The 15803-nt window shown below is 33.3% G+C and overlaps 1 protein-coding gene across 14 annotated transcripts in view; it reads right to left on the reverse strand.

Annotated features, from left to right (window-relative positions):
* The window catches only part of LOC127847138 (dystonin-like), a 144781-nt gene that overhangs the window by 73790 nt on the left and 55188 nt on the right, over positions 1–15803 (reverse strand). For all 14 annotated transcript variants that reach the window (XR_008033836.1, XM_052378805.1, XM_052378794.1 and 11 more), the window contains 2 exons: positions 13979–14143; positions 3648–3821 (listed from right to left, as the gene is read on the reverse strand). Coding sequence is in view for 13 of the 14 variants with exons in the window: in XM_052378805.1 (XP_052234765.1) it covers positions 3648–3821; positions 13979–14143 (339 nt within the window). In the remaining variant the exon portion in view is untranslated. The remainder of the gene's footprint in view (positions 1–3647; positions 3822–13978; positions 14144–15803) is intronic.

Consider the following 15803-nt stretch of genomic DNA (forward strand, 5'->3'; position numbering starts at 1 on the left):
ATTTATTCCACACAGCTTTGAAATTTATTTTTTTTCACAGCAAAATTCCATTTAACTTAATGTAAAACTGCCCCAAAAGAGATTTCTGCCAATGATTTTATTTCTTTTAGTCTGATAAAATTGTGACCGGCCATTTACATGACAAATAAAATTGATAACTGATTAAATGCTCGCTAAATCCTATTAAATTGTTATCACTCGGCTGTATTCAAGATTTGAATGATCCAAACATTTTTGTCGCGCAAATCAGACGATTAACAATAAAGAAAACTCTGAAAGGTTAACTGATCATATTTAGCGGATGATCAAGTATCTATATAAGTAAACAGACAAATAAAGATGTCATTTACATATTTTATGGGTTCTTTAAAATCTCTCATGTCAACATTTAATCCGCTCAAGACATTGTAATTTCCTCATAAATATTGTACTTCACAAAATGACAAATAAACACCCTTTTAAAACAATGCTTTCAAATACGTAACTTGCTTCTTTGCCAATAAAAAAATAGCTTGGTTTCATTTTGTTTTCACTACAAATGCAACAAACAAGGCAAAGTTATAATTTGACAATTATTAAGAAAATTATTATGAGGAAAGATTGACAAATATAATAAACCTTATCACATGTTTTCTTTGTATAGACTGTTAACAATTTATACCGAGCATGGTTTTCAACAACCTGCATTTCAACACTAGTTTTTCACATACAAAATTGTATTACAGTTGAAAATAGGACCATTGTAGAGGCTGTCAATTACAAAGCGCTTTATTTACCTGCAATAAATGTCCAGGATCTCTATTATGATTAATAAATAAACAGCCTGTAAACAGTGTTCAAACATCTTATGATATGAAAGAGTGTTACATGTATATTTATTTGGATTTCACTGTGGAATATGCTAGAGAGGAATATTAACCCAGAAGTAAATGAAATAATAAATGTCATTAGATTGTGTAGCTTGCATTTAATAATTAAACAAGAGATGTGTTTGTCAGAAACACAATGCCCCCTACTGCGCCGCTTTGATACATGTTTTTTTGACATTTGACCTTGAAGGATGACCTTGACCTTTCAACACTCAAAATGTGCAGCTCCATGAGAAACACTTGCATGCCAAATATCAAGTTGCTATGTGAAGGGACATAGAAATTATGAGCATTTTTCGAAACCTAAACGCGAAACCTAAACACAAAGTGTGATGGAAGGACTGACAGACGGACAGACGCACGGTTCAATCACTATATGCCCTCCTTCGGGGGCATAAAAAACTGAAGGAAAAACACTCCTTGAAGCAATTGTAATACTTAGAAATAGCTGGTTAATAAACAGTTTAAATTATTTTAATAGAAAGGAAAGAGAAACAAAGCTGTATGACACAATCATGTAAAGAAAGTTCACACTTTCGCAAAATTTATTGTAAGCTAAATCACTTTTGAACAATTCAGGACAATCCAAACATAACATGCCATGTTGAATGTGTCCTCAGTTGAAACCTTCTATTTTATTCTGTGAACATGAGTGCATTTTCATTTATTACATCCAAAGCTGTGCCCAGATTGCATGGTATCTGTCCAGATAGATTTATTGAACTCTTCAAACATTTCCAATACTCCAAATTAATAAATGTGTAACACTTGGGGTGACTTTTCACCTTTAATATACACCTCTATTTCTCACATCACAGAAATGTTTTCCACATATTTGTTACACCATTTCACACAATTCATCATCAACCATTCTTGCAAATCAATACTAATCAATACTAATCATGGTGGACAACTTTGAACAAAGCGGCATAAAAGAGATTTTCAACGTAATGGCCCATCTAGTGTATTAACTGCATTTTCGCTTTCAAAAGCCGTCACTGAGTGGCTATAAATATGAACAGTACATCCCGTAGATAACAAGCAAAACATGCATTAAATTCAATTCATGTTTAAAAGCAATTTTAATATATAATAATAATGTAAAACTTTAAGACATTTTAAAATGTTTTTAATCTTTTGAATAACAGGTATTAGGTACAATAATGATAATCATTCAGCAAGGTATTTAACCACATATTATAGTTTTATTGGTCATCCTCTATCTTTGTATCAGTAAATACTGATTTCAATCATTTCAAATAGAAATCTTGTGCTCACTTGTTTGTGTCATAATTTTTAAGTATAATAATTAACCCTTAAAGCGCTGGAGCCGAATTTTAAAGGCCTTTGCAAACAGTTTGGATCCAGATGAGATGCCACAGAACTTGGCGTCTCATCAGGATCCAAACTGTTTGCTATTCTGATAGTATTCTTTGAAAAAAATCGAAGAAAATGCTAATTTTAGAAATTCAGCAGACGACATTTTGGCAGAAGACAAATTACCCAGCATGCAAAGGGTTAAACAAGAGCACCACATAACGGGTGCCATGCTCGGCTACAGGTGCAGTTTTGAATAAATGAAAGCGTGTCAGAATTTATTTATTTATTTTTAAAGGTCACAGTGACCTTGACCTTTGACCTAGTGACCCAAAAATGGGTGTGGCGTGTAGGACTCATCAAGGTGCATCCACATATGAAGTTTCAAAGTAGTATGTGGAAGCGATTTGATTTTAGAGCCAATGTTCAAAATCTTAACAAAATGTTAAGGTTTTAGCACGACGCGGACTGCCGAAGTCGGACGACACGAAGAACTGGCTATGACAATACCTCATTTTCTCCGAAAACGCCGAGCTAAAAAGGACAATTGATTTATTAAGTCGCATGAAATGTTGGCACAGAGATCGATTTATTTGACAAAACTAAAATCTTCTAAAGCTGCAATAATCAGAGCAACAACAATGACATAATGACATTTAATTTAGTTTAAACATTCTTATTTCCGCTAAATTTAATAAAGTAATTAGATACTTTCATCTCAAGACCGTTTTCTGGGCAAAAAACCCAACCTACTATTGCCGGGATAACACCATTTAGAGTATCCCTCCATGACTGTTCAGTTTCATGTACCTTACAATTGTCATAGCATCTTTGGTCAATATTTATGGCACTTATCAGTTTATTGATGTAATGTCAATGTACTCTCAATGTAATATTAATGTAATGTCAATCTTACTGGCAATGTTACATCAATGTCCTATCAATATCATATCAATGTAATGTCACTTTTATGACAATATCATGTAATTATTAAATCGATTTATTTTTTTATGCTTTCCAGTGATTTATAGAAATATCAGTGAATTAAAACCGATAATTTCACTGTTTCAAACAATGAAAACTATCAGTGAAAATTATTGATAATTATCACTGTTTATGTTAAATGACGTCATTTTTTTGACGAAATGCTGTCATTTTCCCAGCAAAATTCTTTAGTTAAACTCTGTAACAATGTATATTAACTGTGAAAAAAAGCATTAAATAAAAAGAAAATTTGTTGGGTTCAGTGGATTATCGATTTTAATTCACTCGTGATCATATAAAAAATATATTTTCTATGATCACTCGTGAATTAAAATCGATAATCCACCGAATCCAAAAAATATCCTCTATGTAATCTTAATTTAAAATCAATGTAATGTCAATGTTATGTCAATCTCATGTCAATCTAATATCAATGTAATGTAATTCAATACATGTAAGGTCAATAAAACCCCTCACCTTGAAGCTGGCATACTGCACATCGATGGCATCTTTCCCAGTTTTCAGCTCCACAGCCCGCTCTATGGCCTCGTCTAACCACTGATCTAGGTCCTGTAGCTGGCTGTAGAAGTCCTCCAGATCATCGCACATGTTATCCAGGCGCTTGCATCGCTTTGATGTCTCCGCAACCGTCTGGAAAATATAAAATTTATCAATTAAACTCGTTTAAATTTAGTTGCAGTTTGTTTGTTTGATTTTTTGCCATTTTTAATGGGGCTTAATATAAATTTGTATCACTAATAATATTATGATTGTTACAATGTCAAATGGTTGTGGTCTCACAATTTTTCAGTTTGGTGTAGTTGACAGACCGTTTCTTTCATCTACTGTATTTAAGCCAGACTACTGCAAACAATAAAAAATAAAAATAACCATTGGCTGCAGAAGTCAATTTTTATGCAGTACCAATCCACCACCCCCCAAAAAAATGAAAAAATGTTGACAATGCAGATGTTTATCAAGCACCTGTTTTAGCCATTGTCGATGACAACAATGTCGAGGCCACCTATGTCTCCTGCGTCCATGAACATGTGTTGCACGTGGTCTCCATGGATTCTCGTTGTCTATAGACAACGTGAGCACCACACGCTTCACACTATTCAGTTTTAGTGATAACATGGTTTTAACAAGTCTTTTAAAAGTATTTACTCACTGTTATAATTTAAATTCATTTAAAATTATTTTGATTATGCAACATGACTTGAAGTGAGTTCTGTTAAGGTTATTTCAAAAATCAGTGATAAAGTTTGCATAACCATGTGTTTGTTTCTTAAAAATTAATATTTAGTGTTTTACAAAATGTTTGTTCAATATAGTTCTGTTTTACCCATAAAAATCACACCACTTTTTCAACAACACACTATGATCACTATTAATAAATTGTTTTTGTTTACTTTGAACCCAAGTTATATCATAATAAAAATATATTGTAAAAAATTAACCACAATAAATCCCGTTGAAAGTTTCAACCAATACAGGTGAGTAAATCCAATTTAGAAATGATGAACAACAAACACTTTGGGCAATAGTTATTCAGTGATTCATAGTTTTAACTAAATCTTTGAAACATTTAAACTAATTACAACAACAAAATACAAATGAGGCATTCAGGACATTGAAACTGATGATATTGATGTTCAACTGTATTTCGTACCACACAAAAATTTGATTGCATGTCAACTGATATTTTGCTTTCCATGCAACCTGCGGTCCACAGCATAAATCCCTAACTACAAATTCAATATTACCTCATTTACATCTTTTTAGCACCATACAATAACATTCTTTGTTTACTAACATTAGGCTACGGAGACTGGCTAGGATGTTGTTGTTTTTTACAAAGTTTGAAAGGTAATACAAGGTGTCCATTATAACCGCTTGATATATCTCATACTAATGAGCAGATATCCTTTTACTGATGGTGATAGATGGAACAATGCAGAATACTGTCCCTTGTGAGTGACATTTGCATGTCAAACAAACCCACATTTATTTAGACATGTGCATTTTTGTGTTTACATTACATCAAATAATAAATTTGATTGAGTAACTGTTGAAATATAAATCCTTTATTTAAGATAAAAACAGATAAAAAGTTCAATTTTTTCTTGTGACATTTTTTGTTTAAATGTAGTGCTACGTGAAGTTATCAATCTTGTACAAAGTCTCATCAAACAAATAGACATTTGAACAATGAAATGCTGGTATTGGGAAATATCAAAGGCTGAAATTGTTTCACCAGTGACCTTTATTTATGAATAATATACACACTTTAAGAGAAAGTATTGCCATGCCTCCAGGTCATATGTGCATTTGAACCGGACTTTTGTCTTTCCTGTTTAGACGTAAAGTGAACATCGCTATATGCAACAAGCATTAAACCAGAACAGCCGGTGAGTAACTTAAGTAAATAGATTAACTGATAGTCTGTTCAGGTTTTATGCTGTTTTCTGCTAATCAGTACCTTATGGTTGCAAATGACGCATTTAAAACTTGAATCTAGTAAGAAAAGTCTTAAACTGAATCCTATTTTTCATGAACTACAAACTTGTCAATGTGCGTATATTTGAGTGGTAAAGGGTTCAAGTGTCTTTCTTGATCATTTAACCACAGCATTCACAGCTGGTGGGAACAAACTAGCTCAGACCTTCACAATTACATCTTCCAATGTCATCAACCTTATTGCAAACTGTGAATAGAATAACCCACCCCAGCAATTTACCACTTTTTATTACAGCAGCTGCTACTATACCTGACAACTAGCATTTACTAAGTTAAACCAAATGTCTAGTAATTAAATGTTACCAGATTGTATAAGCTACCTTGCACAACAACACCTCAACAACAAAAATTGAAATCAATGTGCCCTGCTCTGTGAAAAAGGGGTGTAATGCATGTGCATAAAGTGTCGTCCCAGATTAGCCTGTGCAGTCCGCACAGGCTAATCAGAGACAACACTTTCCGCCTAAACTGGATTTTCGCTAAATAGATACTTTCTTTAACAGAAAATATCATGAAAGCAGAAAGTGTCATCCCTGGGACGACATTTTACGCACATGAATTTAACTCCCCTTTTACAGAGCACATCATGGCTCACACCTTTATTTTGAGAATAGCCATTACCATTTCAGCCTGTAATCCATTCAATCCAACAAGACATAGGAAACAATGAACAAGATTTCAACTGCCCGAAAAACATGTGTACAATATGTGTACATTAGAAATCACACTGTATTACTTTTATTTAGACAACATAATAATTATGTTCCACTGAATAATCACAGATGAGATTTCAATTGCATTAGTTATTTATAGTATTTTACGCACTCAGGAGTACAGTGTATCATTCTTTTATGATTTTGATTATGTTGCGAACCTTACAATGTAAAAGAAATCAACCAAGCAGCAAAGTTTTTAGTTAAGGCTCTTATTTTCATAATATTATGAAAAGAACTGCATGTGGCTAGGAAGATTTTGAAAACAGTAACATTTTAACTGAGTGTATTTTAAGAAAATTTTGTTTTTCTAGCTCTCAATTTCATGTTTTAAACCATTATTGGAATGGGGCCGGAGCCCTATGGATTGGACAAATCTCATCATTTTGACTAATATTGGGGAAAAGTTTGTGTGTGTGTGTTTTTTTTATAAGAAATACTTTTTAAATGAGAATTAAAATAGTTTTAAGATTAACATTTACTTTTGTTGCACTTATAGAGAGAAATAAACTAATTGTTGATATTTATTTTCTTAATTAATTGTTTTATTATTGGAAACCATCAATTGGGAATTTCAGGCAGTGATAAGTGAAACATACACATTTTTGAGATTGTGAAAGGGGTCAAATTACTAGGGTGTTGACTGTTGAGAAGTTTGTTAACAGTGATAATTACCAGAAAATCTTAAAAATAAAATATGTCAGACTAATGGTTACATATTAACCCCTTCCCACTTAGAAGCAAAGTGAAAATGGCTAAATGGCTATGTGCAAACAGCATTAAAACAGAACAGCCTGCGAGTAACTCGCAGTTTGTTCAGGTTTTATGCTGTTTGCTGCTCATCAGTATCTAAGGGTTGGAAATGAAGCCTTTAAAACTTGAATCTAGTAAGAAAGGTCTTTAATTAAATCTAACTTTCTAAGGGACTAAAAATGTGTCAAAATACGTATCTAAGTGGTAAAGAGTTAAATAAATGATAAAATAGTTAAACAATTAACAGACATTAAATGATTGCCAACTTCTACTTAACAACATTGAGAGAGTTATCACATATTTGAATATGGATTTTAAAGCAATACACAAAAGATAAGATAATATGACTGTATTACAATTTTTCAACAATTTATTGTTCACTGCTCTTATAAATAATAATGAGCAAGCAACCAGTGACTTAAAATCTAGATTGAATGCAACATGAAGATGATATATTGCACAGTATATAAGTAATATAAAGCTATAAAACAACAACACAGTGGCCGTTTTTAGAGCCGCCACATAACAATAGCAATGTCATTTAGTAGCAATTAATGACCAATAGACGTAACGCAGTAGCATGAGAGAGTGACATAATCAATAGATCTCTATCGCTGATTGAGTGTCAACACCACAGTTAGCTAGTGTTGTTATTAGCAGGCGATACGTAGATTAATGATGGTCTGTTTAGGTTAAAACAGAAAAAATTATGGCGTGTATGGAAGTTCCTTGTTTTGGTAACAAAAACAATATATTTCATGTAGTTTATTAACCCTTTCAGTGCGGGAACCGAATTTTGAAGGCCTTTGCAAACAGTTTGGATCCAGATGAGACGCCACAGAACGTGGCGTCTCATCAGGATTCAAACTGTTTGCTATTCTGATAGTATTCTTTGAAAAAAAACCCTAAGAAAATGCTAATTTTAGAAATTCAGCAGACGACATTTTAGCAGAAGACAAATTTCCCAGCATTCAAAGGGTTAACTACATAAACAAACAAATACACACACATTGAAACTTCAGATGCACCATAAGGAAAGAAGCCCTATTATACAATGCAGTACTTTATTAATTGCAAGGATCCTTTTGCCTTACAGTGAGAAACAAAATTAACCCTTTACCACTTAGATACGTGTTTTGACGCATGTGTAGTCCCTTAAAAAATTTAATTTTAAGACCTTTCTTACCAAATCAAGTTTTAAAGGCTTCATTTCCAACCCTTAGATATTGATGAGCAGCAAATAGCATAAAAACTGAACATGCTGCGAGTTACTCACATACATGTACACATATACATGTGCATCACTTTATACATAAATGGATAAGCAGTGTTTTTAAATTTTCTCTTTGTTTCTTTGAATGAGGATGATGCTATCAGTAAATCAAACATCTAAAAAGTAATCACCTGATTTAAGCAGCAATCTGCCCTAAGTGGCCAAATTGACCACTTCCCTTGACTGGCTGTTTAACACAGGCTTGACTATACACGTTACCAACAGTGCATAGTCCAATATAATAGTTGAATTCCTTATATCATATAACAACTTCAAATGTTCTATTTTCCTTGTACCATATGATTCAGCTACAATTACAAAATCAAGTTTGGCCCCCAGGTCAGCATGACCTCCTTACATCCATAAAGGCAGAGATGGTTCAAGTCAAACAGGTCCGTATAATTGAATCAAGCCATGCAGAGAAAAAACTACTTAAACAATCTATCATGGTGGTTTATTATAAACTACCTATCAGAGTACCCTAATGGCTTTATTTTTTCCAAGCAGACACAATTTTGACTGGAGTTAACTTAAATCATAGCTTTCAGGTTGAGAGACATCAAAGTATGGTCTATAGGTGCATTAATACATGAGTTTCGCTGTAAGAGAACCAGGACTAATCCATGTGCATAAATTGTTGTCCTAAATTAGCCTGTGCAGTCAGCACAGGCTAATCTGGGATGATGTATTTCAGGATAAACTGGAGATTTTGCAAAGAGAAGACTTCCTTTCAAATTAAAATACTATAAAAGAGGAAAGTGTCGTCACCAATTAGCCTGTGCACATGGTAATCTGGAACAACACTTTACGTAGCATTAAGCCCCATTTTTCCAGGTAACTGCTCATTTATTTAAGATATGACTTGTAATCTTTTTAACAACAATTTCCACTAAATATTTGTATACAAAAAGTTCCAATGACAAGACAATGTTATATGACATAAGCAACTGCAATGAAGAGAACTGTGCCCATGGTATATAGGTTTATAAGATGCAGAAATATTTATACATGAATTAATTAATATCACATATCCTAGACACACTCATCCATTTACTGCATGTGACAAACATTTTACCAACCACTCACATGTATCTGTGTATTACTTTTACACAACATGTTCTTTGTGGACATTATTTCGCCCCATTGATGCAAAAAGGTACCATGTGACATAGCAATTAGAAGGCACATGTTACCTTTTTGCACCTGTGGGGCGCTTTATACCTGTATAATCATATGACCTTCAGTCTTGGAAAACAGGGCTTAATGCATGTGCCTCATGAGGTGTTGTCCCAGATTAGCCTGTGCAGTCATTTATGAGAAGTCTCTTCCAAACAAAAATCCAGTTTAGGCCAAAAGTATCTTCCATGTTTAGCCTGTGCAGACAACAGGCTAATCTGGGCAATAACTTTATGTACATTCATTATTTCCCCTTTTCCCAGAGTGAGGCTATATACTGTTACCAGGGATCATATTTTCCTGCAACATCAATCGGTCTGAATATAAATGGGGAAAAAGTATCCGAAAATTTATATCCGAAATCATGACAAATTACGTTAAAATACATACCATTAAACAGAACATACGAGTTTTCTCAACTGGTTTTATCCTTTGCTATTTCATTGTTGTTTCATGTGCTTTGTTGTTGTTGTGTGCTGTTTTATCAGACTTTTTTTCCTCGTTGTCAATATTATTAATCTGTGTAAGTCTATACTGATGTTTTAAATCGTTGTCGACTCATAATCGCTTACAAACATGCACTGAACCAAACAAATGTCTGTGCGTAGGTTGGCTACTGACAATAACAAAAACAAATAATTCAGAAATAATTCGTGTACGTTACAGTTTGTTGTGAAATAACCCACGGCCGATAGTCTAAATGCGTAGGGATTAAATCACGACTGCGAAGCACGAGTGATTTGAAACCACGCATCTAATTTTCCGGTTGTGGGTTATTCAACAACAAACTATAAAGTACACAAATTATTTGTATTCTAACACGGTTTTTACTAAAGATTTATACAATGTATATTATTTTTCTTGTGCACTATTTTATGTGAAGTTTCGCCCATAAAAATAACATTGGGCTGTTCTGTGGATCAGATCCGCGACTTTCATTCATAATTATATGACCGGATTATTATGCTGCTGGAAAATGAATGGGCATGTTTTGTTTAGCTACAGCGCGCGTGCTTTCAGTGTATAAGGTCCTCCCATAATTATTGCAGAATAACCCATAGACGATTTTCTTCTTTGTTTATATGAAATTTTTGACGTGCCGTGTTTTTTACTTCTATCTCAGATATTATTAAATTTATTACAGTTTACAGTAATGAAAATACATTACAATCGCAACATATTGTTTTGTATCACATGCACGTCAATTATCATCGAAGACCGATAATAATTAAGCCAGTGCGCGCAGTCACCTTAGCAGACAAAACAGAGAAACCGCTATAACAATGATAACTATCAATAGACACACAATGACACCGATAATCGATCGATATGTACATCACAGGCCTTAAGTCTCTTAAATTGTTTTGCGATTTTTTTCAGTTTGAAAATTTTTCGAACACCCTTATTAATTTCGGACGCGTCTTTAATCCGCTGGTCACAAGTATTTGATTCTTGGTCTGATGTGCAATAAACAAGTCCTGACCGGTTTAGAGACTGCAGCGAATGGTTCATCACACCTAATCGAGATAAGAATGTCATTAGGGTGTGTTAGCATGTTCACAGTGTAATCATTTTCATGACATGGGAATTTAAGCAAACAGAATCGGACCGACTGTTTGGGATTTTCAATCGGTCTTTCATGACCCCAATCGGTCCTAGGACTGACAAAACCGAAAAAAATATGATCCCTGATTGTTACTGTGATCACCCTTATTTTGAATGACCAAAAAAGCAATGTCAGCTGACCTCTGGTCAGAGTACCTACCTTGCCAATAGCTGATGGCACTTTTGCCTGACCATTGAATCCCCCATAACTCCTTTTACGAATAAATCCATTATTTCGTTTAAACATCATTGTCAGATAAACAAGAAATCACATAAATATTGGTTTCTTTGCTAGTATGCAGGTTTACACATTCATATTGTTTCCATTGAAAATCTCGTCATTTTAAAATTGTGCAAGAAAATAAATCTTATGCTTTATATTACATCATTTTACTGTTCAAGAAACATAAACCCATAACATGTTTACTCAAACCAAAACACTGTTGATTTAGAAAACACTTATTGTTTAATATCCGGCACTAACATTTTTTCTGGTCCATATCTGCACGGTGATTACAAGCAATACATTAACACTCAAAATGTGAAATTTTGTCTCTCTAACCATGTTAAAAACTCACTTCACACAGCTTTCTGTCTGAATACTTTAAGGGTAAGTTTTATCTTGTTTGTAAATCATGTTCACTTAAAGCACACTGTTCACCCCTAATCCACAATGCATTGTTCTTGAGAGCAACACACTTAGCAACCACAGATTTCTATCTGGACTTCTTAACATCTCTGTTAAATGGCCACTGAAGGTTGCTACACCTCACTTGATTGTTGGCGTACATTTAAGGGCACACAGAAGACTAGACTGCTATTTTCATTTCTGTCAAACGTTTCATTCATCATAGATTGCCCACAGCTACTTTGCACCTACTTTCCCCCGTGTAAACATTGCTTGCAATTTTGATCATTCTGAAGACAGCTTCCTTTCAAAGCACAGGGGACAGAAACATTGAAATGATCATACAATATGGCACGTTTTGACTTAAAATGCCAAAATCCTAAGTCATAAGACATAAAAGTAACAAACAAAAAAATAAATTGTTTATTGATTGAGCAATTCTTTACATCCATATACATTCTTAAGTTATTGAGAAGCATTATTTTATTGCAAAGGCATTGGAAATTGATTGATTTGTTTTCTGAATATTATAATTTGAAGCATTTTAGGTCAAAACAATCCTTTGAATTCCATCCTTTCACTATTCAAGCACCCCCTCCCCCACCACAAACACAAGCAGTGCCTGCAAACACAGCTTCGCAAGGTTGTAGATAATTAAAACATTGAATTCCATATTTTTGTATTCGATTTTAACATTATTAGTACCTGTTAATTTTATTTTTTCATTGCCAGTCTTCACATTGTATGTTTCACTTCACTTTATGATAATAACAGAGCAGCTTTCCTTTTTTACCATAAAAAAACTGGTTTCAAGAGTTCTTATTAATTCAGCTCACTACAAACAACAAATAAACATCGTTGAAAAAAATCAAGGAAAAAACAAAACAAGTGCTGGAGTGTTTGATGGAGTGATAGGAATGCCATTAGAAAGACAATAACTAAGTTTGACACATTAATTACGTGGTAGAGCAATACATCTATATCAACACTTAGATACTGATGAGAAGCAAACAGCATAAAACTTGAACAGACTGTGAGTTACTCGCAGGCTGTTTTGATTTTATTGCTGTTTGCATATAGCCATTTTCACTTTGCTTCTGAGTTGGAAAGGGTTAAATATGTTTTAAAGCAATACGTTTATATGAACACTTTCTTGAGTGTGAGTTTGATCCCTCCTTAGCTACACTCTTTTGTTGTATGTGTGTTTGTCACTTTTTTATGAACCAAATAATTCGCTTTTTATTCCATTAGCCTTGCATGTTGCAAGTTTGCTAAATAAAATTATCTATTAATACTAATCTTAAAGTGAATATACACTGTAGTATTCAATGGTTGGACCATCGTAATAGATTATGGTTGTTTTGAATAAGTATGAACAAATTGTATACTATTGTTAAAATTATCTGTTTATTTGTTAGTTAAACCCTTTTACCACTCAAAAACACATTTTGACGCATTTGAAGTCATTTAGAAAATCAAATTAAATTTAAGACCTTTCTGAATATATTCAAGTTTGAAAGGCTTCATTTACGACCTTAAGATACGGATGAGTAGCAAACAGCATAAAACCTGAACAGACAGCGAGTTACTCGGAGGCTGTTCTGGTTTTATTGCTGTTTGCATATAGCCACTTTAACTTTGCTTCTGAGTGGGAAAGGGTTAAAATAACTCAATGTCCCTCTGAAATGACTCACTAACTACACTGCATTAAAGTTTATGTCCAAGTGACACTATTGATGAATGGACGTAAGATGATATGAGAGTTAAAGTCATTAAGTCTGACGGAGCACACACCAGTCAGTAATTAATGTGGCCAATAATTATAGTATTTATCGCTCTTTATTATGTTTTCCTCTAACTTTTGTTAAGGATAGTCATGTTTTTAGTAAGAAGTGATCACAAGAATGGTTTGAGACAACTTTGAGGTGAATTATGTACAAAACTAAAATGATGGCCTAACCAACATAAATGCATACAATTGTAATTCCAATTTAACATGTTCAAAGACATGAATAACAGTTCATTGATAATTTTCAGCAAGTATGCTACTTATTCATTCATCAAATGTATCAGTGTATAAGTTAAGTAAGCTGATAGTAACATCAATACCGTATTTCCAAATAAACACAACACCACTCACCGCATCCAAGCGGACTTTCAGATCGGTTGCGCTTGATTTGAGTTTCTGCAGCTGCTGAGCACTTTCGTCCTTTTTATCGGTTAAACCGGTTGCGACCAGTGACTCTGCCTCCTTGATTGACCCTCGAATCTCGTCCTGCTTTTGATCAACACTTTGGTGAAAGTCCTGAAATGTCAAGGATTATACACTTAAATGATTTCTTAAAGCCAGTTTGGGGCTAAAAAACTGAGCCCCATTCACAAAACAAAAAAAAACTATTTTTTTGTTTCAAACTATTTCAACCAAAAAAGCAATTTCAAGAAATTTTCAAATACACTTTGTCTAATCTTTTTAGTTGATGCAAAGCTTTTCTTCTTGATTGATAAAAAAAAAGAAATTATAGTTTAAATAAGATAAGAACAGCTAATAGTATCAGGCAAATGTAAAACTCTGTTGTTTCAATGTGCCTTATAATCATGTATTGGTTTTGAAGTAAATTGCCTTATAACATTTTTTTTTAAAGTGTTCATTCTCTTTACATGTATTGGTGTGTTTAATATTATACAGTCAAGTTACCATTACCGGATCATTACAGCGGATCACTTTGATGTTCAAGACTGCGTATCGTGATAAATAGTTGACATTTTTAGATGATATTTTGCACACAGCGTCTTCTGCTGAGGCTGTTCTTTAAAACACATTGATTGAGTCGTACTCGAAGCTACTCTTTGTCAAACATGTTGGTATGTTTTACTGACATATGCATTTTTATAATATATCATATTAAAATATATGCACATCTTGTTGATTCTTACACTAATTGATCTCAATCTTAATATTTTATTTATGTTCCATGTTCAATATCGATGATTAGATATGATTCAAACAACAACATGGTTTATAAGATGCCCATATCTTTTCGATCTTATTAGGATTTTCAACAGATAATTCACACAAGAACACTATGGGTAAAGTGTGGATACAAGATCACATATAGAAAACAATTTATAACAAAAAAAAGAATATAGTTTATAACTGGCAATGTAACTTGGTCATTGTAAACACCACATTTCAAGTTTCGACAGTTCAAATAGCGTGTGATGCCCGCTGAGTGGTTTCAGTCATGTGATCCATTATGGCTACAACTGATCCGTTAATGCATGAATTCTGCAGCGAAAAAAATGTATCACAAATACCTTTTGCCTGCGTTTAAAAATAAGTCTGTGTGCTGAATCAGTAAGCAAAGGTAATATTTAATAAAACTGGTGTAAAAGAAGTCTCAAAACATTTATTGCTTTTCACCAGAACAACTTAATTACGCTACTGATCTGGTAATGGTAATTTGACTGTACTCAAACTTCAAGGTCAAAAAAATTAAAACTATAGGGCATCAGTCAAACTGGAAAGTTATCTTGAAAGTTCATTATGAACTCTGACTTAATATACCCCAACCCAAATATAGTTCCATTTAGAAAACAAACTTGCTTTAAATGTATATTTAACTTTTATAAATCTTTCAATAATTTTATTTGACAGATGGATTAGATTAAATTAAAATTGTAAACAAATTACGAAATCAGTTTTAATATGCTTATATCTGGTTATTTTACAACCTAATTAATTTACATGAAAGTGAAGACATTTCTAAACAACTCCTATCGCAGTGTTTTTCCTTCAGATATGGGGCCGTTATAGGAACCGTTTCTTAATTGAAACAATTATTCACTTTTTCCTATTGGGACCTACAAATTCTCAACTGAAAAACAAAAATTATTCATTTATTTTTTAAATCTCAACATTAAAATAATCTCCCATCACATCTAGAAGCTGAACTTTGGTGAATAAT

The sequence above is a fragment of the Dreissena polymorpha genome, chromosome 10, assembly GCF_020536995.1.
Source record: "Dreissena polymorpha isolate Duluth1 chromosome 10, UMN_Dpol_1.0, whole genome shotgun sequence".
NCBI lineage: Eukaryota > Metazoa > Mollusca > Bivalvia > Myida > Dreissenidae > Dreissena > Dreissena polymorpha.